This window comes from Cervus elaphus, chromosome 24 (assembly GCF_910594005.1).
Source record: "Cervus elaphus chromosome 24, mCerEla1.1, whole genome shotgun sequence".
Taxonomy (NCBI): domain Eukaryota; kingdom Metazoa; phylum Chordata; class Mammalia; order Artiodactyla; family Cervidae; genus Cervus; species Cervus elaphus.
In genome coordinates this window covers 25,556,530-25,583,761 of record NC_057838.1, presented here as the reverse complement: position 1 = coordinate 25,583,761, position 27,232 = coordinate 25,556,530, and the positions used below count along the sequence as shown (strand labels likewise).

The 27,232-nt window shown below is 44.5% G+C and overlaps 1 protein-coding gene across 4 annotated transcripts in view; it reads right to left on the bottom strand.

The window, feature by feature from the left end:
• Positions 1-1,919: 1,919 nt before the first annotated feature.
• The window catches only part of LOC122683080 (myosin VIIA and Rab interacting protein), a 217,512-nt gene continuing 192,199 nt past the window's right edge, over positions 1,920-27,232 (bottom strand). For all 4 annotated transcript variants that reach the window (XM_043886620.1, XM_043886623.1, XM_043886621.1 and 1 more), the window contains exons 12-17: positions 23,284-23,478; positions 14,857-15,018; positions 8,786-8,890; positions 8,613-8,673; positions 7,113-7,231; positions 1,920-4,065 (exon numbers count right to left, since the gene is read on the bottom strand). In XM_043886620.1, coding sequence (XP_043742555.1) covers positions 4,033-4,065; positions 7,113-7,231; positions 8,613-8,673; positions 8,786-8,890; positions 14,857-15,018; positions 23,284-23,478 — 675 coding nt within the window. In that variant the 3' untranslated portion in view covers positions 1,920-4,032. The remainder of the gene's footprint in view (positions 4,066-7,112; positions 7,232-8,612; positions 8,674-8,785; positions 8,891-14,856; positions 15,019-23,283; positions 23,479-27,232) is intronic.

Genomic DNA, 27,232 nt, shown 5'->3' with positions numbered 1-27,232 from the left:
AGAGGTTTTTTAGTTCCTCTTCACTTTCTGCCATAAGGGTGGTGTCATCTGCATATCTGAGGTTATTAATATTTCTCCTGGCAATATTGATTCCAGCTTGTGCTTCTTCCAGCCCAGCGTTTCTCATGATGTACTCTGCATATAAGTTAAATGAGCAGGGTGACAATATACAGCCTTGACGTGCTCCTTTTCCTGTTTGGAACCAGTCTGTTGTTCCATGTCCAGTTCTAACCATTGCTTCCTGACCTGCATACTGGTTTCTCAAGAGACAGGTCAGATGGCCTGGTATTTCCATCTCTTTAAGAATTTTCCACAGTTTATTGTGATCCACACAGTCAAAGGTTTTGGCATAGTCAATAAAGCAGAAATAGATGTTTTTCTGGAACTCTCTTGCTTTTTCGATGATCCAGTGGATGTTGGCAATTTGATCTTTGGTTCCTCTGCCTTTTCTAAAACCAGCTTGAACATCTGGAAGTTCACAGTTCATGTATTGCTGAAGCCTGACTTGGAGAATTTTGAGAATTACTTTACTAGCGTGTGAGATGAGTGCAATTGTGCGGTAGTTCAAGCATTCTTTGGCATTGCCTTTCTTTGGGATTGGAATAAAACTGACTTTTTCCAGTCCTGTGGCCACTGCTGAGTTTTCCAAATTTGCTGACATATTGAGTGCAGCACTTTCACAGCATCATCTTTCAGGATTTGAAATAGCTCAACTGGAATCCATCACCTCCACTAGCTTTGTTCGTAGTGATGCTTTCTAAGGCCCACCTGACTTCACATTCTAGGAGGTCTGGCTCTGGGTGAGTGATCACACCATCGTGATTATCTGGGTCGTGAAGATCTTTTTTGTACAGTTCTTCTGTGTATTCTTGCTACCTCTTCTTAATATCTTCTGCTTCTGTTAGGTCCATACCATTTCTGTCCTTTATCGAGCCCATCTTTGCATGAAATGCAAATGAAATAGTTCCCTGTGCTATACAATAAATTCTTGTTGTTTATTTTATATACAGTGATTTGTGTCTGTTAATCCCAAACTCCTAATTTATCCTTCCCTACCTCCTCCTTCGGTAACCACAAATTTGGCTTCTATGTCTGTGAATCTGTTTCATTACTTAGTTGATTTGCATCATTTTCTTTTGATTCCACATGTAAGTGACATCATATGATATTTGTCTTTCTTTGTCTGACTTACTTCACTCGGTATGACCATCTCTAGGCCCATCCACGTTGCTGCTCTTTGCTGCTGTTTTATTCCCTCATTCATTGCAGGTTTGTTATGGGTTCTTACTCCCATCCGGGGATGGAAGGGGCCAGTGTGTGGGCAGGCCAGCCTCAGAGGACCAACAACTGCCTCTGAGCCTGTGAAAGACTCTGAGAGAGTCGCTGCCCTGCTTCCCACTCAGCCACACAGTCCCCACAGAGGTGGGAGTGGCTTTTCCACAGGTGTCCAAGCTTCCCTCCGAGGTCTAACCCAGGGTTCTCAAACTCGGCACCGTTGACATTTTGAGTTGGATGATTCTTTGTTTTGGGAGGTACTGTCCTGTGCACTAGAGGCTGTTTAGCAGCATCCCTGGCCCCTGTGGACTCTGTGCATGTCCTGCCCCCAAGTTGTGACAATGTCCCCTGCGGCATAAAAATCACACTGCCCCTCCTGCTTTGAGAACTGCTAGTCTTATCTGAGTGACCCCTCAATAGAGGTGGTCCTGGGCGATTCAGTTCTCAGGAAGACAAGCAGTGGAGAGGTGAGTGGTATAACCAGAAGGAACATGGGGTATGGGGCAACCATGGCTTTGAATCTTGGCCCTGCCAATGAATAGCCATTGACTTCCCTACCCCTTCTTCATTCCCAGTCTTCTGTAACCAAAAAAAACCAAAACCAAAACCAAAACAAAACAAAAAAAATCACACACCCACAAACATTATTTTCATAAATGACTTTTACTTCTTTATCATTTTTCTTGACAGTAATTCTTGGCAATGTGCATATAACATGAAGGCAAGCATACTTTCAGAAGTCATCAAAGATATGGTCCTATTGGCCTCATTTTCTTAAACCATTAAAATATTTTCATTTATAAAAATTAATCTAAATATAAATATTGACACTGAAGATCAAAATCACTTGATGACAAAATAATTCTTCTGGAACTAATGCTTATGGATTTTAATAGTAAATTAAATCTTTGCACTTATTTGGCACAAGGAAACCTTATAAAAATTCAAATGCCATAGAGCAGGCTTCTTCTTTTTTTTTGCAAGGCTTACACAGTACACATTTTTGTCAAGGAAAACTGAATATTTTAACACTGTAACACAACAGTAGTTGCTTTTCATGCCTCTTAAAGAAAACGCTCTGTTTGGAACTCAGATCTTTTTTGTTGTGTTCTTAAATTGTGTATTTGTTTGCTTTTAACCACACCAACAGAACAAAAAGCCAAAGATTTACTTTATTTCAAAGGACTCATTTCTGTTGGATAACACATACACAGCATCAGCAAGGAATATTACTGGAAGATAGGTAGACCCCCATCAGGAATGGATCATAACACACATATCAGCAGCAAGTCAGGTCTGGAAATGTGCACAGCAGCAAAAGAACATAGAAGTTGAAAACAACATAGAATGAGGCTTTGTCAGGCCTTCAAATTATACTTAGCTTAACGGTCTGATTTTGGCAAATTAATCACTCTGGCCCTCAGTCTCCTCATCTGAAAAATGAGGATACCTACTGAATAGGGTTGCTATAAGGATTAGAATGATAAGTCTATTGCCTCCTTCAGAGCGGTCCCTTAATAAACATCAGTCACGCTATTCCCTTACTTCCCATCTTGTGCCTTCTTCCTCAGATTCAAAGTATACAAGGAGAAAATTTTAAAAAAGGTTGCTAATACTCAATTAATTGAGTGAAATTCCAATTCCATTTGCTTTTATAAACACACTCTAAATAGTCATGCGTTTGAGACCACACAAGGGGAGTTAGCTTCAACTCTCGTGTTTGTTGAATTCAGAGTTTGTCCTTGCTTTATTCAGACATGCGAGTTTTCTCAGGCTATTCCTTAACCATTTTTATCTTTAGGGTCATCTTACTACTTCGGCTGAATATTTATTGGGAGGTAAATTTTGGAGTACAGCATTTCCTTGTGTGGTTGTACTCCGCAGTCATCCAGTTACCTAAAACCTCATTTAGACGCAGTCATTGCTAAACCACATCTTACTGATTCTGGACAATGCACTAAAGTTAAGCCAGTGGTGGGCTTTCTCAAGCCCCTCTCCCCTTCAGAGTGGGGAGATTCAGAGAGTCCAAGGAAGAGCCCTGAATTCTTGATGAGACATTGTTTCAGACAGACCTGGGCATGGCGTGGGTGAGTGAGAGCTTTCCGTCCTGTGGCTTCTGACTGTAAAGTGATGGGAGGAACTGGTGGTGTGGTGGGCGAGAAGCCAGCAGGAACGAGGTGGCTGGAGGGAGACTTTTGACAGGTGAGGGCTCCCCGAGTTAAACAGTCCCCAGTGCTCACTACAGGGGCGTTTCACTTTTCTCCTAAGCATTTGTAGGACAGACATGCCTATGAGAGAGTAATGAGAACTGATGACCTAAATGTTAATACGCTTCCCTCCACCATCTCCTGACCCCAGCACTGTATTTTGGGACAAACTGTTGACATGTAATTCTAGTTGAATCAAAAGGGTAAAAAAAAAAAAATAAGGTCTTAAAGACAGTACACAGTAGCAAAGTGAACAGGGAAAGGATGCATCTTTTGAACGTGGAGCTCAGCTGTTGGAAGCCAGCGTCTTGGTTTTCTGTCTTGGATTCCCCTGGGAGCCTAAGGCAGAGCATAGGCAAGACCTTGATGCTGAAGTCTGGGTCTGCTTTCCAGCTGAGGTATCAGGACAGCCCTGTGCAGGGGCGCGCTGTGGCCTCCCCAGGCCCTCTCCTCAGGTGGAAATCCGTACAGTAATTCGATGGCTGTTGGGTCAAGGCACTGTTGTGTATGGCCGGAGGCAGTGGGTCACTGGTAGAGAAGTGCCGTGGTGCTAATACATCACAGCGGACTCCAGGGTGGGCTCCTGCGGGGAGAAATCGAGCAGGTGCAGTCAGCCCCTTGGTGAGAGCACAGACAGGCCATTAACAACGGCCGCTGCTTTTCTGTGTCGTTAAAGGTGTTCATGCCCTTTGCCCAGTGAAATCATTCACAGTACGCAAAGAGTGATGCATTTCTTACACGTACTTCTTAATCCATCTGAAATTCATTTTGGTATATGGAATAAGACAGAACTGAGTCCCTTCCGACTACATCCCATTGGCTAATTTGCCAAGCACAGTTTTTTTTTTTTTTTTTAAATTATCTATACCTTCTCTACTGGTTCCTAAGGCTTTAAAAAATCATGAAACAGATTTTCATATGTGTCTGTATCTATTTCTGAGCTTTCTATTCTATTTCATTAACTATCAATTTCTTTACAGTTTTTGATTCATTTTAAAATCTGGCAGGAAAACCATTTTAACTTTGCAAATTGCCCTCGTCTATTCTTTCATATTTATTCCTGTATGAACTTTAGGTCCAAGGAAACCTCACTAAGAATTTTATGAGAATTAAACTATAAATTAATTTGGAAAGAAACGAATTTTTTTGTGGGATTTATTAATCATTATCTCAGTATTAAAGGTCTCGTTGCATTCCTGTAAAATTTATCTGGTAATTTATTATTTAAAGTACCCCTGTATTTAATTTGCTAATATTTTATTTAGCATGCCTCACCTTTCTGAAGAAGCACTACTGGTGTGTGATCTGTATGTGTCTGTGCAAGTGAGTGAGCATGGAGATGTGTACACACTTGCCAGCCTCATCAGGCTTTGGTTGTTGGGGTTTCAACAGTTTCAGAACATCTGAGATTATCTTGAGGATTGGGGTCACAGAGGGTAGTTTTATGCTTTCTACCTGTGGGAATTTATTGAGGCTTTCTTTGTAGTTGGTATAAAATCAGTTTTTATAAATGGCCCATTGATGTTTGGAAAGAAAGTGAACTCTGTTAAGTATAAAGTTAGATATGTTTTTTAGAGATATTTCTTAATTAAAGCTTAGTAATTACACTATTCCAATTATCTAATTTGTATGTATTTCTGGTGTACTGAGCTTCCAAGGGCTGATTAAGGGAATTTTAAAGTCATTAACCATGGCACATTAAATTGCGTTGTTTGCCAGTCCAAGAAAGGCTCGTGACTGCCTTTATTTTATCAATATCTAAAACATCCTCCCTCGCTGTTTCTTTCGTGTGCTTCCTGCATTGAATTCTACTTTGTTTGAAAGTAGCATTCCTGCCCTTTCTTTTTTGTTTCCATTTATTTAGCGAATATTGTCTATCCTTTCATTTTTAACCTTTCTGTGTTATTTAAAGTTAATTTATTTAAAAAAACAATTTACTGAGGTGAAATTCACAAGCATAAAATTAACCATTTAAAAATCAACAATTCAGCAGCATTTAGTACATTCCCAATGTTACATAGCCACCAGCTCAGTCAAGTTTCAAAACATACCCTCACTCTACGGTAAAACCTCTTATCCTTACGCATTTCTTGCTATGCTCCCTCCTCAGAGCCCCTGGCAACCACTTATCTATGTTCTGTCTCTATGGAAGGTAATTTATTTATTGTTTTATTTATTTATTTTTTAAATTTTAAGAGAGGGGGACCTGGAGCTTTATTCTCCTTAAATTTTTTTAAAACATTGTGTTGAAGTGGAGTTGATTTACAGTGTGGTATTAGTTTCAGGTATAGAGCAAAGTGATTCAGGTCTGTATGTGAGCTTCGTGCTCAGCCGCTTCAGTCGTGTCTGACTCTGTGTGACCCTCTGGATTGCAGCTCGCCAAGCTTCTGTCCATGGGATTCTCCAGGCAAGAACATTGGAGCGGGTTGCCATGCCCTCCTCCAGCGGATCTTCCTGACCCAGGGACTGAACCCGAGTCACATCTCCTGCATTGGCAGGTGGGTTCCTTACCCCTTAGCATCATCTGGGCAGCCCAGGTGTATGTGTGTATATATATTTCAGATTCTTTTCCCTCATGGGTGGAGTACAGCTCCCTGTGCTATACAGTAGGTCCTTCTTGGTTGTCTATTTCGTATATGCTAGTGTGTATATGTTAATCTCAAACTCCTAATTTATCCCTCTTCCCCACCCGCCCGCTTTCCCCTAAGGCAATTTATTTTTAACTGTCTTATTTATAACAGATTCCTTCCCTGGCCCTAGTGGTCTGCCCTTTTAGAGTAATAATGCATATTTTTAGGTCTTTGCAGTAATGGCCAGGAGCCAGGTAATTGGACTTTGGAAGGTCGGGGTAATGGTCTGTTGCCATATGGTGCCTAAGAGATGCAGTAACTTGTAATTCAGAAGAGCATGCCCTCCATTATGCCATATCCTGGTGTTTGTGCGCTCACGACACAGGGACAGTGCAGGGGGAGGAATGGGACGGGAGCAACAGGTGACGCATAAAAGGCAACCAAATAGGTCTGCCTGTGCTTCAGTCTTGTCACCAGCCATCTTCTGCCCCCTCAGCATTATCAGTATCCCTGCGGCAGTTCAGCTGGATCTTTACCTCCCATGTAAGCAGCGTCAAGCATTTACAAAATTCTGAAGCACATGTTGGTGTTAGGGTAATAATCCCTTAGCCCTCTTACATGATCTCCAGGTTTATGCAAATTATCCATTATCCCTTCCTTTGACACATTTATGGGCAGCTGCTTTTTTTTTTTTTTTTCTCAGAAAAACAAGTAATTAATGGCTAACAAGAAATTTAAGGAAGAGTGAACATGAACCAAAAACAGAATAAAAACTTGTACACCTCAATCAGACCTTACATTTTGTCTACATATTTTTATTTTATTTTATTTTTTTTAAATTTTTATTTCTATTATATTAAACCTGGTTCCTAAAAGGAGTTGGAGATAGAGCTGAGAGAATGTATCCACATACCCAGAAGTTTAGCAATATAAGGAACCCTGTCACTTGACCAACAGACCATGAAGGAAGTTCTGACTGGGGATCTACAGAAAGAATGGCTGCAGACTGGAGGTGCCATCAATAGTGAAAGTAACTGGCATTAAGACAGAGATGACTTACTATCAAATCCTTGGGGGTGCTATTCCTTTCTTTAGTCCCGTTTGTTGAGGAGTCTTGGAGAATGAAGTTGCGGTTAAATGTTTTAATGGTGCTTGTTGAAGACGCCTCAATTTTTTCAGCTAAAAGGAAACACACAGGCATAAGTATCATCTGGAAGCTTGACTGCTGGTTAAGGAAGAAAGAGCAGCTGTCCAGTTTACCCAGATTTTTGTTCTAGACTTGGCATCTCATTCTGGGTCCATAGGTCTGACTGTGGAAACGCTTTGTTCTGTTTATTTATTTTGAGGTAGATCAAATAAACCAAGGCATCATCCATTGGTGGCTTTCTGGCAAAAAGGTAGCTTGGAGAGAATCCAATACAGTCTACTAACTCTTATTTGCAATTCTGAAATATAAAAGGCTCAAAAACAAAAAAGGCAAATTTTTATGACTTTGGAGTCAAAACTGCCTAATGGCAAAACCTGACGTAAGCTGACAAGTGGCTGTTTCAGGTCCTGGTCCCACCCGCAGAGCATGAGCATTCTCATTCTTAGCTGCAGGATTACTGATGTGTTTATCACCACGGGGAGGGGGCTGTCGGGAAGTACACAGCACACATACCACATTACCTTTCTAAGGTCCAAATGATTCTGAAACACATATAGACCCAAGGGTTTCAAAGTAAGAGCTCATGGATCTGCAGTATATTTTAATTGTTTAGGGCTCCGTGGAATACAAAGTAGGCATTCAGTAAACGTTTGTGGAACAATGAAGGGTGAAGCCAGAACTCAAACATGTATCCACTGACTTTCTACTCATTTACTTTGTAGGTCTAAACTTCTTGTTTGGCATCCTCACTCTGTGGCTTCTGAATCCAGGGAGATGGTTGAAAACGACCAGTAGATAAGGGTGATGGGACTGGCATTACTGGAATCCCTCTAAGTTGGGCCCTGAGTTAGATGCTGTCGGCGTGTGCTCACACCTCCCTGACGGTCCCCGTCCCAGCCCACTCTGACGGCATTCTGCTGCAGGCACACCACTCTCTCTGAGCCCATGAGTGATGGGGCGATCAGAAGTAACAGGGAGTTAATGTCCCTGCCCAAAATAACCTTCAAGCAAAGATGAGACTTGAAAAACCTCATCTTCCTAATTCTTTGAGCAGGAAAGTGTGAGGTACGGTTAATACTGTCTCCCAGAAGTCCCCATCAGGGTTTAAGCATTATTTGCACAAAGAAGCAAACTATTAATACTAATCAAAGTACACCATATTGGCTTAATTTCCTTCCCTGAATCATTTCTCTCTTCCCATATCTGTGTTTCTTGGAGTTATCTCCCATATCACATCCTTGTCCCAGGGTCTGACTCTTGGAGGAATCCAAATCAAGACAGACTCTCCACAAGGGTAATTCTGGGTGAGAACACCCCGTTAGATCTGGTCCTCAAACTCAGATCTCTGAGTTACTCTACGTGAATGAGCCAGGCTTGACTCTTGGGTGGCTCTGTGGTCTGATGTAAGCATACCTTTCACTGGTGGAGCAGGCAGTTTCCTCCTCTGCTGCCTCGATGTGTCTATGGTTTGTACCTGAAAACAGAACACAGGCATCAGTACACCTTTGTGAAGCCACAGGGGTTTTATTTTCTGCATTGTCCAGGTCATGCGGTATTCCAGCAGATGGAGCGAGGGACAGACTCACCTGGTTCCTTTGCTTCTGGTTTCGTTTTCTGGTGAGGCGCCCACAGGGTGCTATGTTCAACCCTGCATTGGTCAGGGCTGAAATCCGGCTCTCAATATCAGAAATCTTAATGCAACAGAAAGACAGAATCAGTAAGCACAAAGTCCAGGAGGAAAGACTCTTTATTAACAGTGTTATGAACCTATGGAAAACAAATCTGCTTTGATATATGCTCATTCATTCATTCATTCAGCTTCCACCAGGCACATCTCCACCTGGTACTGTAGTGAAGAAAATAAGCCACAGGTCCCTCTTTGTAAATTTAATTTTCCAGTTGTTAGCTCTCGAGCATGTCACCCCTGTCAGAGGTCCCTGAGGGATAAATGGAAGCCTGGGGCATGGTGGGAACTCTGGTCCAGGGCCACCGGGCTCAGCATAGGGGTGGGGGTGGGGTCAAGGAAGGCTTCCCTGGGAGGCAACACGCTGTGAGTTTTGAAAGGCAAGTAGGAGCTGGAGATCCACCTTCCTTCTCCCATGACTCCGAGAGTCCAAAATCACACCACCAGGTCTTAGGTGGGAGGCCCAGCAGCATCTGGTTCAAGTCCGTTTCCTCTATGAATAGGCCAAGTGGCTTTGAGAAACTCCCTCCAGTCTCTGGGCATCGGTTTCCTTCACTATAACATCGGAAGGTCAGAAGGAGCTCAGATTTCTTCTCCAGCAATGTCTTAAGGTAGATACGGAGAACAGGTGTCTACTCAGTGCCAGGAAAGAATCCCTGTCCGTCCATGTCCCCAAGGGTGAAGAAGACACGGTCCCTGCTCTTAGAAAAGGGTATCACTATGTGCCATCACCATGCTGAGCACTCTAAGTATGTGAACTCACTCATGCTTCGGTCACAATCCTGTGATGCAGGCACCGTCCTCTTGATTTTACAGACGAGGAAACTGTGGCTCAGAGGGATGAATGACGCACCGAACATCTCACAGCAGAGCTCAGAATTAATGCCAGTGCCCATGCCTTCACCATGCTGTCCCATCCTCGGGGGCCTTGCCAAGACCTGGCATGGGGAACCCTGGAGGAGGCCGGCAGAGCTGAGGGAGGAGGCTGAGGCCACAGCCATTTCACTGCGATGACGCAGCCTGAGTGTGCTGGGGCATCAGACTGGAGACCTGAAAGCGGGCCCAGCCCAGCGTGTGTGCCCTCCACCCCAACATCTTCACTGCCTTCCCTCTGTCAGTTGCTCAGTCATGTCCGACTCTTTGTGACCCCATGGACTGTACCCTGCCAGGCTCCTCTGTCCATAGAATTCTCTAGGCAAGAGTACTGGAGCAATAGCTAGGACATGGAAGTAACCTAGAGGTCCATCAGCAGACGAATGGATAAGGAAGTTGTGGTACATATACACCATGGAATGTTACTCAGCTATAAAAAAGAATGCATTTGAGTCAGTTCTAATGAGGTGGATGAAACTGGAGCCTATTATACAGAGTGAAGTAGGTCAGAAAGAGAAACACCAATACAGTATATTAACACATATATATGGAATTTAGAAAGACAGTAACGATGATTCTATATGCAAGGCAGCAAAAGAGACAGAGAATGTAAAGAACAGACTTTTGGACTCTGTGGGAGAAGGTGAGGGTGGGATGATTTGAGAGAATAGCATTGAAACATGTATATTACCATCTGTGAAATAGATGACCAGTGCAAGTGGGATGCATGAAGCAGGGCACTCAAAGCTGGTGCTCTGGGACAAGCCTGAGGGATGGGGTGGGGAAGGAGGGAGGGGGGTTCAGGATAGGGGGACACATGTGCACCCATGGCTGATTCATGTCGATGTGTGGCAAAAACCACCACAATACTGTTAAGTAATTATTCTCCAATTAAAATAAATTAATTAAGAAAAAAAGAATACTGGAGTGGGTACTGAAGTAGGTACTGAAGATCTCCAGGGGATCTTCCTGACCCAGGGATTGAACCTGGGTCTCTTGCATTGCAAGGAGATTCTACCATATGAGCCACCTGGAAAGCCCATTGCCTCTCCTGTCCCTAAGCTATTTTGTGCTGCGCAAGACAAATTCTAATTCCACTGTCATTTACTGAGGGCTTCTTTGGATGAAGCCCATGGGGACAGCTGTTCTAGGAAATGCAGAGAGAAGGTCTGAAAGGGCAGCAAATATGGGAGATGCTTCCCCTATCCTGGCAGTCTTTCTCAGAGAAGGAGGAGGAGGCAGGTGAAGGCCAGGACTGTGCAGCTGGTGAAAGAACTCTAGTGAAGCTGCCCAGCAGCCAGTCCCCAACAGGGGCCACTGTGCAGTCCTTGTCCCTCCCTGCCCCCCAGATGCCTTCCTATTCTGATTCCTCAAATTTCACACTGAGGAGGGCATTCCCTTGGTTTAGAGACCAACAGAGCCTCTTGATGAAAGTGAAAGAGGAGAGTGAAAAAGTTGGCTTAAAGCTCAGCATTCAGAAAACTAAGATCATGGCATCTGGTCCCATCACTTCATGGCAAATAGATGGGGAAACAGTGGAAACAATGGCTAACTTTATTTTTGGGGACTCCAAAATCACTGCAGCTGGTGATTGCAGCCATGAAATTAAAAGACGCTTACTCCTTGGAAGGAAAGTATGACCAACCTAGACAGCATACTAAAAAGCAGAGACATTACTTTGCCAACAAAGGTCCGTCTAGTCAAGGCTATGGTTTTTCCAGTGGTCATGTAGGGATGTGAGAGTTGGACTATAAAGAAAGCTGAGCACTGAAGAATTGATGCTTTTGAACCGTGGTGTTGGAGAAGACTCTTAAGAGTCCCTTGGACTGCAAGGAGATCCAACCAGTCCATCCTAAAGGAGATCAGTCCTGGAAGGACTTGTTCATTGGAAGGACTGATACTGAAGCTGAAACTCCAATACTTTGGCCACCTGATGCGAAGAGCTGACTCGTTTGAAAAGACCCTGATGCTGGGAAAGATTGAGGGCAGGAGGAGAAGGGGATGACAGAGGATGAGATGGTTGGATGGCATCACCAACTCGATGGACATGGGTTTGGATAGACTCCGGGAGTTGGTGATGGACAGGGAGGCCTGGTGTGCTGCGGTTCATGGGGTCACAAAGAGTCCGACACGAATGAGTGACTGAACTGAACTGAACTGAGATTGCTCTTATCAGTCATTAGCAATTGGTGTGAGTGAGACGCCCACACTCTCTCCTGGAAGCAGTTTTGATGGAGGGATTTGCTCAGAGGGCTCTGCTCAGAGGGCTCCTCCCCTTGAAGACAGCAAGCTGCTGATCTCCTGATTTGCTGACTGCCAGGCTCTGGAATAAGAAGGGTTAATTTTTCCTGCTTTAGTAAACGGGAAAAGGATGAAGAAAGAAGAAAGGAGATTGCTCAGGGTTGGTTTTGCCTGCATTTTATCTATCTGCCTATCTATCTATCATTTTCTGTCTTATTGTGTTCCATTAATTCCTAAGACCGAATATCCAGGGACCCTTACCCTCACTCTTAATAGAAGGGGGTGACCAGTTCAGTTCTGAGTTTTCTGGGAGCCAAAGCAAAAAGATCAGTGTAGGACTCCGTGTTCACAGATAAAGACCAAGTATTTAGCAGAACAGCTTTTCCTGATATTAAGAGTTAATAGAGACTTTTCCCAGGAATGCTCACAGAGGTGACCCTGTAGGACACAGTGGACAGCTGTTCTTAGCACGCTGCCCCGTGGACTGTCCTGCAGTCTCCTTGAGCACCGGGCAAGCCTGTCCCAAAGGTAAACTCCAAGGTGAAAGCGTCCTTGGAATCTGACCTAATCTAAGAACATAATTCAGCACATCTACCCTCCAGGCGGACCCTCCTACCATCCCGCAGGGCACCCTCTGTGACCTTTCCTGTGAGACTCTGCTCTGGACAAGGACAGACAACAAGGAATGAGGCATCCTTCTCTGGCAGGAACTGCAGGACAAGGAGAGTCTCCAAATAGAGGTTCCCACATTGAGAAGACTCGTAAAGATGGTGGCAGGGCTGACAACCTCCTATGCAAATAAAGACTCTTATGCAAGCGGATATACCTGAGGGCAGGACCAGCACATTTTTTTTTTCAGGAAACCACACAGCACAGACTGGTAAAGAATGTGGACTGTGAGGTTGGAAAGACTTGGCTTAAATTCCTGGCTTCATCACTTTCTAGCATTTGAGTTCAGTTTAACCATTCTGAGCCTCATTTTCTCCAGGTATAAAAAGGGGAAAATAATAATACCCATCCACTGGGGTTGCTGAGAGAATTATATACAATAATGAATTCAAAGGTTAAACCCAACTCCTGGCCCAAAGTAAGCTCACTGGTGACATTACTGATGACGTTACTGTAATATTTAACAGAAAATAATTAATAGGCACATTTAAGGGGCTTCCCTGGTGGCTCAGTGGTAAAGAATCTGCCTGCCAATGCAGGAGATGCGGGTTTGATCCCTGGGTTGGAAAGATCCCCTGGAGAAGGAAATAGCAACCCACTCCAGTATTCTTGTCTGGAAAGCCCCACGGACAGAGGAGCCTGGCAGGCTATAACCCATGGGGTCGTAAAGAGTTGGACACAACTGAGCTACTAAACAACAACAAGGCACATTCAAACACATGGAAAATAGATATTTTGGATGCCAGGATTTTCTGCCATAGAATATGGCTCCAGTAATTTAAGCCTAGAAAAAATTGGAAGCACAAATAACTAATTATCCAATAAAACCCTCCCAGTCATCCATAAACAATATTACTTCCTGCCAAGCCATTTGAGAAATATTTGCTGCAAAATACACCCCCAGAAAACAAATGATTTGATTCTATTTTATATGATACTGACTATAAATTGATTAAATGTTGAGGGGCTTTTGTGGAAAATGATTTTTATTTGAGGAAAGTTGCTCTTCAGCCATGCTTGCTGGTAATAAACAGTCAACAGGGTCATATGTGATGTGGCCATTCCCAGGCCATTCCTAGCACAGAACTGGTGCCCTCCCATTCTCGAGAGTGCTTAATGGTATCAGCAGTTGTTGTGATTTTTGACTCTTTAAAATAGAAATATTTATTTTAAAATAATTATCACCCAGCACTGTCATCTTCTCTGTCCAGAGATGGTTTCTACTGATGCCCATTCTCCAAAGGATGCAAGTTTTGAGATGCAGGGTCTACAGAAATACCAGTGAACCAGGGGTCTACACTCAGCTTATGCTGCGGGGACCAGCATGTTTCGTGGATCCCTGAATATGCACATGTCCACAGATCCCAGTCTGGGAATCAATTACTTAGTCCACAGTCGATTCTGATCCAGAATCAGAGGTTAAGAGGTTATCCATGAAAACTGCAAACAAGCATCTTCAGAAAGTTACAGATAATATAGTAATTAGTTCTAAAACAGCCACATTGAAAATCATGCAAAGTACTGGTCTAAGAATTCTACACTTCATTTTTCATTCATTTATTCCTCTCAATGTTATTGGGCCCCAAACCCGTGTCAGGTGTTACATTAGGCACTGGACTTATGGTGTTAAGCTAGACAGCTAGAGTCCTGTTCTCAAGAAACTTTCAGTCTATCATGGGGAACACTGGCATTAAATAGGTAATCAACAGCGTGATAAAGGTTAGGGAGGTTGGTCTTGGGGTGGAGTGGGAGCCTCTATAGCAAGGGTCAGAGAATTTGTCAAAGAGGAAGATGGCGTAGGTGTGGAAGACATATATTATCAAGGCTGTAATTGGGGGAGAGGAGGGCTGCCCTTTTATTTTTTATTTTTTTTAGTTCTAGCACTTTATTGCTACCAACCCATCTCCCTCCACCCTCGTGCACACACGCTCAGTCATGTAACCCCATGGACTGCAGCCCGCCAGGCTCCTCTGTCCCTTGACTTTTCCAGGCAAGAATACTGGAGTGGGTTGCCATTTCCTTCTCCAGGGAAGGCTGCACTTTAGAAAGGAGGATTTGTTGGCATCCTGGGAGGACCATGTCCATGAAGTCTGCTGGAGATGGCAGGAACAGACAGACACAAAGGCTTAGAGACAACTCTTGTGGGAGATGAGGTACCCCCTTTTTTGGGGCAGAGAGGAGAGTTCCTACCTGGATCTCGGCGTGGTGGACCTGGGCTGCTGCCGTGGCCACCTGGTCCTCCAGATCCGCCAGTTCGGTCTCATCTGTGCCACTGTGGATGCATCGGGCGGCGTCCTCTAGCTCACTCAGCTGGCCTTCGAGTCCGTACACGGTGCCTGCCGCCAGGTACACCTGCAGAGGAGGCATGGCCTTTGAGCTCAGGTCTGTGGACCCGGGACTGGTGGGGCCCTTTCAGGGGATGCTATAATTCAGGGGAGTGAGAAAGAATTAGACTCGACATTGGGAAAAAGAGACAGGGAATCCCGCATTTATAAACATTCTTTACACTCAAGTGGTAACATAAGGTCTTGCCACCCCCTCACTGTCAGCCACACACCCTCTTCCCCCAACCTTTCCTGCAAGAAAATATAGTTTGCAAACTCTAAAAATATGATAACATAGTATTAAAATACATGAGATAAGCTACATAAATGGTGAATTTGTCCAGCAACTATAACAACCATAGTATCAAGACAGAGGAAACAAGGAGAAAAACTCATGACGTAGTTTTTCCAATAAAAATTTTAGTTGGCATTTAGTAATTGGGAGAAATTCAGAGAACATTAAAGAGGTGAAATTAATTTAAAACAATTACAAATTTTGAGTGAATTATCTCTGAACAGGTACTATTAGCTTTCTTGAATCAGGTTAAGGGAATGAAAAGGAATCTGAAATGTGTAACACTTTATTTCTGAGAAAACAGTATGATGTTGAGAAGCATGTAAAATCTGTTTAATGTAAGACAGCTAGTAAAGAATCCGCCTGCAATGCCGGAGACCTGGGTTTGATCCCTGGGTTGGGACGATCCCCTGGAGAAGGGAAAGGCTGCCCATTCCAGTATTCTGGCCTGGAGAATTCCATGGATTTCATAGTCCATGGGGTCACAAAGGGTCAAACACGACTGAGTGACTTCCACTTTCACTTTCACTGAAAATTAAAAAGAAAATAAGATAGAAGTAATTTGAGGGAAAATTAAAAGAAAAATTACCTTGGCTTATGAGTTTATAATGTGATTCTCATAAAAGTGGGCAAACAAGGAAATTCCTGGTGGTCCAGTGGTTAGGACTCCAACCTTCCACTGCAGGGGGCACGGGCTTGATTCCAGGCCAGGGATCTAAGATCCTGAAGCCTGCATACCATGTGGAGAGGTCAAAAAACAAAAACGTGGGCAAACAGAAAGTAAATCTTTCTGGAATAATTGAGGCCGTTGGAATAATTCAGGCCGAGGGATGTCAGACAGGGTGAATAAAACAAATGCTCCTTCAGCCTAATTAACAATGGGATGAAACACAGGAACCAGATGTATCTAGAGAAGGTAATTAATTAAAGAGAGATTCATGAGGTTTAATCAATGTATATAAAGCTCTAAACATGTAATCACAATCATTTTGAGTTTATCTGAATGATATGCACCACCCCTTCTTTAACAGTTCTTTTAACTTGAGGTAAAAATATAACAGTTATATTTGCAAGAGCCATGCACATAGATCACTTGCAGCGAGTGATGCTGAGTGTTGACGAGGAGGGCAAAGGCCCCTGAGATACTCCAACTCGGTCAATTCCTTGGCATGATGCATACATCTGCCTGAAAACTGGCAATTTTACAAAACTTTCCAGTGTGGAACAAAAGCAAGTGCAGGTGTGATGAAAGCAAATTCGATTGTGCATCACCAGATACAACTAGCTGGGCTGTGGGAGCTTCCAGCAGTGACTGCCACGTCTGGCATCACTTCGGGTGATTCATCGGTCACACAGGGGTCATACGTCGAATGTCTGCTGGCCATCGCCCTATTTCAGTTTGCCCTTAGTGTTATATTTCTTTATCACATGCAAGTATTAGAGAACTTCTTTTTCTAAAAGATCTTCACAGTTTAATACAGCCATATGTTCTTTATCTTCAAAATAAGAAAAACTTTAATTTTTGTCCGATGAAGAAAATGATGGCTATCTCAAAGCTATTTGAGGGGAGAAAAAGCTGTGAGGTTGAAAAATTATCTTCAGAGAGGGAGAAAAATTAAAGACAGAGAGAGAGGAAAGAAGAAGTAGGAGAAGAGGAAGAGGAGGAGGAGGGAGGGGGAGAGAGGAGAAAGATCAGAGAGATGGCCATGACAGTTTGAGTTTGGATATTATATTTTTGGTACCCACACCCAAAATGGTGAATTTATTTTGATATGATCATTTAAAACATAAACAGAGCTTTGCACAATGAACCAAAATTTGTAATTATGATTTAAATAAAATGAATAATTTAAGTGTGTCAGTGGTTAAACGTGACTTGACATGAGGTCTCATAACCTTGATATTTCCAGGAACATGGAAAACTAAATGTCATCATACCCTATGGCCATATCAACTTAATAGCATCTTGTTGTTCTCTTGCCAACATAGTCATCCACCAACATTCCTTATTTTCTCTGCCAAGACAAAGCAGTATGAAATCGCTGCAAGTCCTTAGCAAGGCCAGAATGTTCATCTTTAACTCTGTGTCCCCTGAAAGCCTGCTTTCCCGGCACTAGTTCAGAGGTTTGGCACTGACACCCATTCCGCAGGAACTTACAGGCAAGGGGGTGGCGCCTGAAGGATTAGAGGAGGGCGACGATGGTGGTGACGCTGACAATGATCATGACAGGTATTTATCGAGCCAGAGGGCTGGTGCCTGATTTCAAGCCTTTACCCACCCTGCCCTGCGACGGTGTGCTCAGTCACGTCCAGCTCTTTGGGACCCCATGAGCTGGAACCCACCAGGCTCCTCTGTCCTTGGGATTTCCCAGGCAAGGATACTGGAGTGGGTTGCCAATTCCCCCTCTAGGGGATCTTCCTAACGCAGGGATCGATCCCCCGTTTCCCACATCTCCTGCATTGCAGGTGGATTCTCTACTACTCTGCCACCAGGGAAGTCCAATCTATGATTACCATGATACTTAATCTCAATTGGAATGTTATGACAATTTACATTTCAAACTTTGGCATAAAGGTACTAGAGTTACTGTGGTTATAGATGGACATGATACTGGCTCTGTGGCAGGCTGAAATAACAAAAGTTAACATGCTATATAATGAAAATGTTATTCTAGTCTTAAAAATAACCCATTTGAAAGCTGTTAACTTGGTATTGCTTGCTTAATTACGGTGAACTTTTGGCAAGAAATATGATTACCACATCTGAGTAATCTATGTCCCCTCCAAATTCTAGTCACTGGTGCCTGTGTCCCGACTGACTGGCTCCTGGTTCAACAAGCCTTTCTTAAACAGTTCAATGGATGAGAATAAGTGTTTCATTAAGGAAGGACATTATGGTCAAAGCCCCTAGGATACAGAACATTAAACAGATTTCTTATTGTAGAACTTCTCAGAGACTTTAATGTGCTAACATGTATCTCAATTTTCCTAGTAAGAATTTATGGGTTTCTCAAGCCTGTTTGATCTTAGAACATCTTGTTGGACTTGACTTCCTTGAAATACACTTTAGGGGACTAAGGTTAGGCAGTAACAGATAGTATTTCTTTTCTTGTTCTCTGAGAGCAGAGAGCTATGATCACTTCCAGAAGTTCTACCTCACCTGTGCTGTGGGGGCTGTTCAAGGGCTTTGAGAAGGAAGATCAACCTCCTCTGCCTGGTCTTGGATTGTGCGGCAGAGGTGGGTGCCCCCATGGCTGTCCCACTGTGCCTGCTACCACTAATTGCATCCTACAGAGTATTTGGTTTTGGTGAAAGTTTTAGGGCAGAAGCAAAAAACTAAGATCATGACACCCAGTCCCATCATTTCATGGCAAATAGATGGGGAAACAGTGGAAACAGTGACAGACTATTTTCTTGGAGTCCAAAATCACTGCAGATGGTGACTGCAGCCATGGGATTAAAAGATGGTTGCTCCTTGGAAGAAAAGCTATGGCCAACCTAGACAGCATATTAAAAAGCAGAGACATTACTTTGCCGACAAAGGTCCATCTAGTCAAAGCTATGGTTTTTCCAGTAGTCATGTATGGATGAGTGGGCTATAAAGAAAGCTGAGTGGCAAAGAATTGATGCTTTTGAACTGTGGTGTTGGAGAAGACTCTTGAGAGTCCTTTGGACAGCCAGGAGATCAAGCCAGTCAACCCTAAAGGAAATCAACCCTGAATAGTCACTGGAAGGACTGAGGCTGAAGCTGAAGCTCCAACACTTTGGCCATCTGATGCGAAGAACTGACTTCATTGGAAAAGACCCTGATTATGGGAAAAATTAAAGGCAGGAGAAGAAGGGGACAACAGAAGATGAGATGGTTGGATGGCATCACCGACTCAATGGACGTGAGTTTGAGCAAGCTCCGGGAGTTGCTGATGGACAAGGAAGCCTGGCGTGCTGCAGTCCATGGGGTCACAAAGAGTCCGACATGACTGAGCAACTGGACTGAACTGAAAAGGAAGTTGAGACTGTTCCTCCACTGGGTCTGTGGCTGGGAATTATGGGGTACCCCAGGTGGTCTCTGTCAGAGGAAGATCTTTAGATGGGGGTGTAGTGGTGAGGGAGCCCACTCATCCTGCCCCCTCCCAACCCTGCATAATCCCACAAGGTGGCCATGGTGGGTTCCCCCATTTACACCACAGGTTTGAGAATGGTCAAGCTGGTTATTCTCTGTTGATCCCTAGATCCATTTTCCATTCTTCTCTGCTCTGTTCTGTTCTCTGTGAGGCTGACCTATACAGACTTTACCATCAAGGATCCCTCGCTGGCAGGGATGGGTTTAGCCAATGAGAAGATCAAAGGCAGGAGGAGAAAGAAGTTGGAGCCTCCCCCCATCCCCTTTCCTTTCTGGCAACAGCTTCCACTAGGGGATGCTCTTCCAGGCTCCAGCTCTCCCCTGGGCTATAATGGCCTGGGGGCGGTGGCTACTTCCTCCTACTGCTACTCTCTGGGCACTGCAGCATCCCTTAACCTTACCCAGACCTGAGTCAATACTCACTCCTGAAACTCCTCTCCCAGCCAGACCCCTAAAGGTACAGTAGGACCCTGTGCTTCAGAGGTCCCCAGGTGTTCAGTCTGAGAAACTGAGTCTCCACTGTGTGTGTGCAGGGAAGGCTGGCATTGGTCTGAGGTTCCTGCCACCTTTAGGTGAGACAGAGCTGACTTTACAGCCAGGCAGCAGGTTAGAAGTGTCAAAGTTAAGAGACTAAGGAAATTCTAAAATCCCTATTTGATGTTCAGTCGTGTCCAACTCTTTGTGACTTCATAGACTGAAGCATGCCAGGCTCCCCTGCCTTTCACTATCTCCTGGAGTTTGCTCAGTTCATGTCTGTTGAGTTGGCAATGATACCTAACCATGTCATCCTTTGCCACCCCCGTCTCCTTTTGCCTTCAGTCTTTCCCAGCATCAGTGTCTTTTCCAATGAGCCCATGCCCCTCTCCCCCCAATTAAGTGGATTAACAAGGCAGTTCATGGAAACAGGAGATTTGACATGTGGATGTGACATATTTCATTTTATGTAGCTCTGAAATCTTCATAAATCTACATAAAGGTGGACATTCTCTTGAAAATCTTCTCTTTATCTCAGAGTCTTGGTCTGCAGAAGCCAATGTTCAGAAAGCAGACTAAGTGTTGCCATTTCTAGTTCTGCTGGTCCCTAGGCTCCTTGGCACAAAAGAAAAAGGCAGCAGAGGAATGAGGAGCAGGAGCGCTCTTTAGAACACAGACAGACAAAAGCCCTGCTTTAATTAAATCAGCTGCACCCAGACGCCAGTTTAAGAATCAGCTCTGCCCTTCTCCTGCTGCTCAGTTGAATTCCATCCTGGAAACAGCAGAGCAAGCGACCTGCCCATGGCTCTGTGATCTGGGGAACTGAGGAGATAAAGAAAAAAGTCATCCCTTCCATGACTCAAAGACCCAGAGAATTCAAAGGAACACAGATGTAATAATCTCTTTAGAGGTGAAATTTGAAAAGCTGGACGGGGTAGGGAAGGAGGTGGAAGTAGGCAGTTAACTCTTTGTGAACAAGAGAGGCATCTTAGAGGGTCTGTACAGGGAGCAGGGCACTGTAATTCCCAGCCTTCCACTGTTGGCCTTTCTGACATCCTGAATCAGCGGCTAAGAGGATGAGTTTCGGACTCAAAGTGTTAACGTGCCCACAAAAAGAAATGTGATGTACAATAAAAGGATCTTACAATATGAAAACTCTGCCAAGGCCATTGTATTTTTCAATACACTCTTTAGAGGAAAAGAAAAAGACATGCTGTCTTTGCTTTCAATGTGCCATGGGGTCTGGCCGTTGTCATTTAAATCTGGATTATTTCATGCATTGTAAGTTTTTTGATACCATACTTTGTAAAAAGAAAATTCATCCCTTCCTGGTTAACCACATCTTTAATCTTTTCAACTCTGTGTGTGCAGGATTAGGGCTACTTGAGGACTAACAACACCTGAAAGCATTGTTACAGACATATTTAAAGAACAGAGACCTGCACATTAGAAGTAAAACAGTGCTTTTAAAAATGTACCATATCCATCTGATGTAATCATGTACTGGGCTTCCCAGGTGGCGCTGGTGGTAAAGAGACCATGGGAGAGGCCAATGCAGCAAACATGAGCCTCAGGTTTGATCCCTGGGTTGGGAAGATCCCCTGGAGAAGGGCTTGGCAGCCCACTCCAGTATTTTTGCCTGGAGAACCCCATGGACAGAGGAGCCTGGCGGGCCACAGTCCATAGGGCCGCCAAGGGTTGGACACCACTGAAGCGACTGAGCACACATGCACGCATGCAGTCATGCATCAGATAAACATTTCTTGGGCACCTCCTCTGTGTCAGGCTCAGGACCAAGGGCGAGGACTATCACTAGGAAAGGCAGCAGATCCGCTTCTGTAGGAATTTATATTTCTGGTTTCCAACTTGGGCATGACTGTGCCTTAGTCTTCTCTCATGCCCCCACTAAGATTTGACAATGTCTGGAGACACTTTTGACTGTCAAATCTGGGAGGGTGCCGCTTCCAGCATTGAATGGGCAGAGACCAGGGATGCTGCCAGACATCCCATCCTGCAATGTACAGGACAGCCCCCACGACAAAGAATTATCTAACCCAGGATGTCATTGGTGCTGATCTAATGGGAGATATATGAGTGAAAAGAAAGGGCCATGAAGTGAGGCAGACACATGCGTAGGTTTTATGGGAATCCAAACGGAGAGAGTCTTCCACTTTTCAAGTAAAACTAATCTGTTTTTTTTTTTTTTTAACTTTGAATCATTTATATTTGTTGTTTCAACTTTTGGCAAAAAAAAAAAAAATCTTGCTGATAACATTTCCTGGTTTCTGAGAACACCATTCATTAGAGCATCTCCAAATTAGGGTTGATTCTGCTGAGTCTGGAAAGATGGAATCACCTGACTGGCTTTGATATTGGGACTATGCCAACTGTGATGGCAGTGATGGCCTGAGTGGTCATGTCCAAATTTCTTTGTGTCACCCCTGGTTGCAATGCGTTGTTGGAAAATTCTCATTGACCCTTCAGTGAGGTCTTTAAAGTAACTGTAGATATCTGTCTGTAAGAATGTATTTCTTTCTTCCCTCACTAGTTGGAAGGACAGAAAAATCCATTACAAGCAGACCTATCTGTGAGGCACAGCAGACCAGTTGCAGTAACCTAAGCTCTGTTGGCATCCACTCTCACTCTCTGTAGTGGCACTGGCAACATTCCACATGGATCCCCACGGATCCCTTATATAAGTTCTGCTCACCGCCCTCCCCACTCCCAAGCTGGGGTGTGCTTTTGGTTCTAGTAGCTCAAACGTCTGCAGAAGACTACCTTTGAGCTCCTGTAGACACTTTGAAAGTGTTAGTCACTCAGTCGTGTCCTACTCTTTGGGACCCTGTGGACGGTAGCCCGCCAGGCTCCGCCGCCCATGGGATTCTCCAGCCAAGAATACTGGAGTGGGTTGCCATTCCCTTCTCCAGGGGATCTTCCTGACCCAGGGATTGAAGCTGGGTCTCCCGCATTGCAGGCAGATTCTCTACTGTCTGAGTCGCCAGGGAAGCAGACAGTTTGCGTGCATGAAGAGAGACTGAGGTACCTGCTGGCTGTAGGAGGGCGGGTTCCTTTGCCTTAGGACAACTCTAGATGCAACTCACACTCTGGGAGTTGCCTGCAGGTTTGGGCTTACTCTCTATCTAAGGTTATAGCTTTGCTTGACTTCTTCCCTTGCCCTATTCCCTTATAAGTCTCCCCTGGGAGCACTTCCCTAATAAATTGGTTGCATAGAAATCCTCATCTTGGGGCCTGCTTCTGGGGAACCCAATCTAAGACCCTTCTGAGAATATATATGCTACACCAGTGATGTGTTTGTGTCCTCGCCCTCTGTGATGAGTTACAACATCATCGGCTTCTCCTTTGCACATGTGTGCCCTAAGCAGAGCACATCCACATTGTCTTACATTTTCCTCCAGGGAAGTCAGCTGCTCATCCAGTCTCACTTGGTCTGTCCCAAGAGGAAATGTCCCCTTTTCTCTGTCAGGAGGGACAGGTGGGAACTCCCAGGGCCCTGCAGACTCAGCGATCAACTCCTCCGTGGCGTTGATGACTTTCAGGACTTCTGTGGAGATGTTGCAGAGAGAAACAGCAGAATACTTCTGTTTGGTCCAATAACAGAAGGGGACAGAAGACAAGAACAACATTAACAATGACATGGAAATTCTACATCATCATGGTGCTCATCATGAGATTGATTCTGTCATAACACACACAAACATCAATGTGCGGAAGGAATGAGAATCTCTAAAATATCTACCCAGTTTGAGAGGACTGAGAGGAGGCCTGATGTGACTTGGCTAAGCTTTTGTGGCTCACAGTGAATTATTCCAGAATCTTAGGGAGAGAGGAAGGGGAGCTCAAGTGGAAGTTACTAGGCCCTTTGCCCACTGCTGATAGTTTCATATTCATCACCTCGTTTTCTGGATAATATTCCCTTTACTCAGCAAACCTTCAGTCACAGACTCTGTCAAACTACATTCATGATGTAGTTCAGTGGGTTGCTTTCTGGACAGCGAGTGAGGAGGTCTGCTTTCTAGATCTGGCTGTAATTTCATCCAGATGTGGGACCTTGGTCAGGCTGCTTCCCGTTTCTGGAACTCAGTTCTGTCATCTGTACATTGAAAGGATTGGAAAGACTGTATCTGTAGCCGCTTGGTAGCCACTGTGTTGTTAGCTCACTCACATCTATTCTCAAGCCCATTCTTCCTTGCCTTCCTTCAGCACTGAGGCTGAACAGGAATTTCCCAGCCTCCCCTGCAGCCAGGGGCAGTCATGTGACATGGTTCTGCCCAGTGAACCTGCAGGGAAAGCCCGTTGGGGTTTCTAGCAAAGCTTTTGTTTTCCTAATCGGGTGAACAGATACAGATGCTCTCCTGCCCCTGCCTCGATCATAGGTGTGCAGTTAGGAAGTCAGCATTAGTGAGGATGATATCAAAATGCTAAGTCAGGTGGATCAGAAAGACTGAAAGGGCCTGGCCCACATAGACCCTGGATCAGCTGTATTGCTGCGACTCTCCCTGCCTCTGAAAATGCATGAGAAAAATAATTCCCTGCCTGTTGGAGCCCTTGTGGGCCAGACTTTCTGTTATTTATGGTTGAACACATTTCTGGCTGACACAATTCACTTCTAGTTTTTGTGTTCGTGACTCAAAGTTATAATCAGTCCAGATCTGGGCCAAGGTCTTTGATGGAGTGGAGGTACTTCAGCCACAAAGAATCATCTGCATCTTTGAGTTCATCTGAACATACAGCACCAAGAAATAAGAAGGAGATCAATGTTGCTTGGCAGTAATGGTGTCCATCTATAATCAATTTTACTTAGCCCATCACAGGGTTTGCAAACTGGAAATTCAAATATTGCCCATTTCCAGGAAAGCCTGGAATTTTAATGTCTTTGGTACTTCCCAAGATATCTATCTGATTCATATAATCTGGACCAAATCGTAATGATAGCTCTGGCTTGATCTTGCAAAGTTTGTTTCTCCAGGTAAATTCTACTACAGGTGTCATCTCACTGGAGGAAGTTTTCAGTGGCCCTGCAACTTCACTAGGAAATGAAAGTGTCTGAGTGACAAGTCTGTGGCTGAGTTCACAGTCTAGAAGCTGGCTCCGGGCTCTGGCACATGATCTCATACTAGAGTCTCACCCTGGCATCTGTCAGTCCTCCTAGGGTTAAGGCGCATGTGCTCAGGGGGCAGCTCTCCAGTCAGTCTGTCTGTAATAGCTGCCTGACTCATCCAAGAGTCATGCTTCTTTTGGTCCAAGGGACATCACTACAAACCAAAAAATCGGTCTGAATTATCAGGAAGATGAGAGGGAGGGAAGGCAACGCAGATCCGCCAGATGAAAGGTACTGTCCGAGGAAGAGCCAAGCCAACCCTTAGGAAAAACTTGCAGAGGCTGTACTCCATTATCCAGAATCCTGTAACTCAGTGTTTTAGAGATGACCTGGACTCAAAATATTTTGGCATGAAGTAACCACCATCATTTGCTGAGGTCTATTTTAGAAAAGACAACACTGTACATATGAAAACAGACGTGTTACCCTTCTCTTAGTAGATAAAGCTTGTATTTAGAAAGTTTGCCCTTTATTTGGTAGAAGAGGTGCCTCTGTACATCTTTTGAGAAGAAAGACGTGTAACTAAGGGATTCAGAAGAAAAGGTTAGAGGGTAGCATGATGGAAGGGCAAGTGTGAACATTAACACACACCTCCCATTGCTCTAGGGTCATTAAAGGGCCAAGGACCTGAATGGGAAGGACATAAGAGGTGCTTAATCAGAAAGAGTTATCTGCATCTTGATGCCCACAGAACATACAATATCAAAGTGATGAGCTGGACATCAGTGTTGCTTGGTAGTCATTTTTCCTTTCCATCCATAAATAGCCTTGTTTATTCAATCATAGGAGTTGCCAGCTGGAAGCCAAATAGTGCCTAGAGGCATGTGGTTTTTTTTTTTCCCCTGACAAGCATGCCTTCTGTGAGATGAGCGCCTCCCGGTTCTCTGCAGTCCCTGCCACTAATTCGTCTACATCTTTTATTGGGGGTTGGTGATGTGCTGACTCTACCCCAGGTGCTGGGAAGAAGCAGTGAACAGTGGGTGAAGTCCCTGCCCCCATGGCATGTCTTCACCTCCATCCAGGTGACGTGACATGGTGACATACTTTCCTGACCCCCTGAAAGTATTTGCATTTGTCATTAATTGAGAGTGAGCAGTCACCGGCAGCTGGTCTGTGGAGAGCACCAGAGTTTTGCTCACAAGGTCTGTGGTCCCATTCAGAAGGCAACCAGCCTCCAGCTGGGGAAGGGACTGAGAAAAAAAAATTACATGGAAACTGGACAAGATCACTCTGGTTGGTTGGTGTCCCAGTTCAGCTCTCTACTGGGAAACACAAACTGGAACCCATGAGCACTTGGAGGGAATTTATCCCATCTCTAGGAAATCAGATGTTTCTTGCCTGTTCTACAGGAGTGTTGCTGACTTGCTTGGATGTGAGCACAGGAGTGGACGGGGCACTTACTGGGAGTGAAGATAAGTGGGATTTAATTAGTTGTGTGATAGGAGCAGGGCACCCAACCTCCTCATTCCTTAGTTAACTCACTAGCCTAAGAAGAGATTAGATTTGTCACAAGGCTCACACTGTCTTGTTATGTAAATGTCCTGTTCTCTGCCCAGTCTAGATTTAAAAGTCGAAAGCACCGTCTACAATTGTGTGAAATAAAGCTATATTTAGCGCCGGACAGGGTTTTGTTCAGCTGAAAAAGCTGGTAAGGATTCAGAGGTGCTGGCAGGGAGCCCTGTATGGGGGAGAAAGGAAAATCTAAAGCAGCCTTCCTGCTTTATTGCTTACAGCCCCAGAGACATGAGCGGAATGGCAAAAACAAAGCATGATCCCAGAGCCAGAGAGGGCTTTCTGCGATGGCAGCTGACATTACTCCGCACTTTCACTGTAAGATGGATCAAATGTGACAGGTCCATGGTATCAGATAAGGGAGAGGTGAACGTGTGGAGAAAATCAGCTGACAGAATAGGGGCCACTGCAGAACAGGAAGGCTGGACTCAAAGACACTCACAGCCAAGGGCCCCACAGATGACAGAATGAAAATGGCCAGTGAGCCTAAGTAGTAACCAAATTCAACCTTCTAGTGATCAAAGAAACACAAACAACAAACTTACTAAGTTCCAGGTAGATGCACGACTCCTTTTCAAAATGCTCAGGGTAGCCAGTACTGCTTTTCCTGGGTGGAACAGGGGCTTTCAGGTGTTGACCTGGCAGGGATGTATTTCTTGTGATGCACCGACACTCCCCAGTCTCTTGACCACATGTGCTCACCACCACTAAGAGCCTGGGTG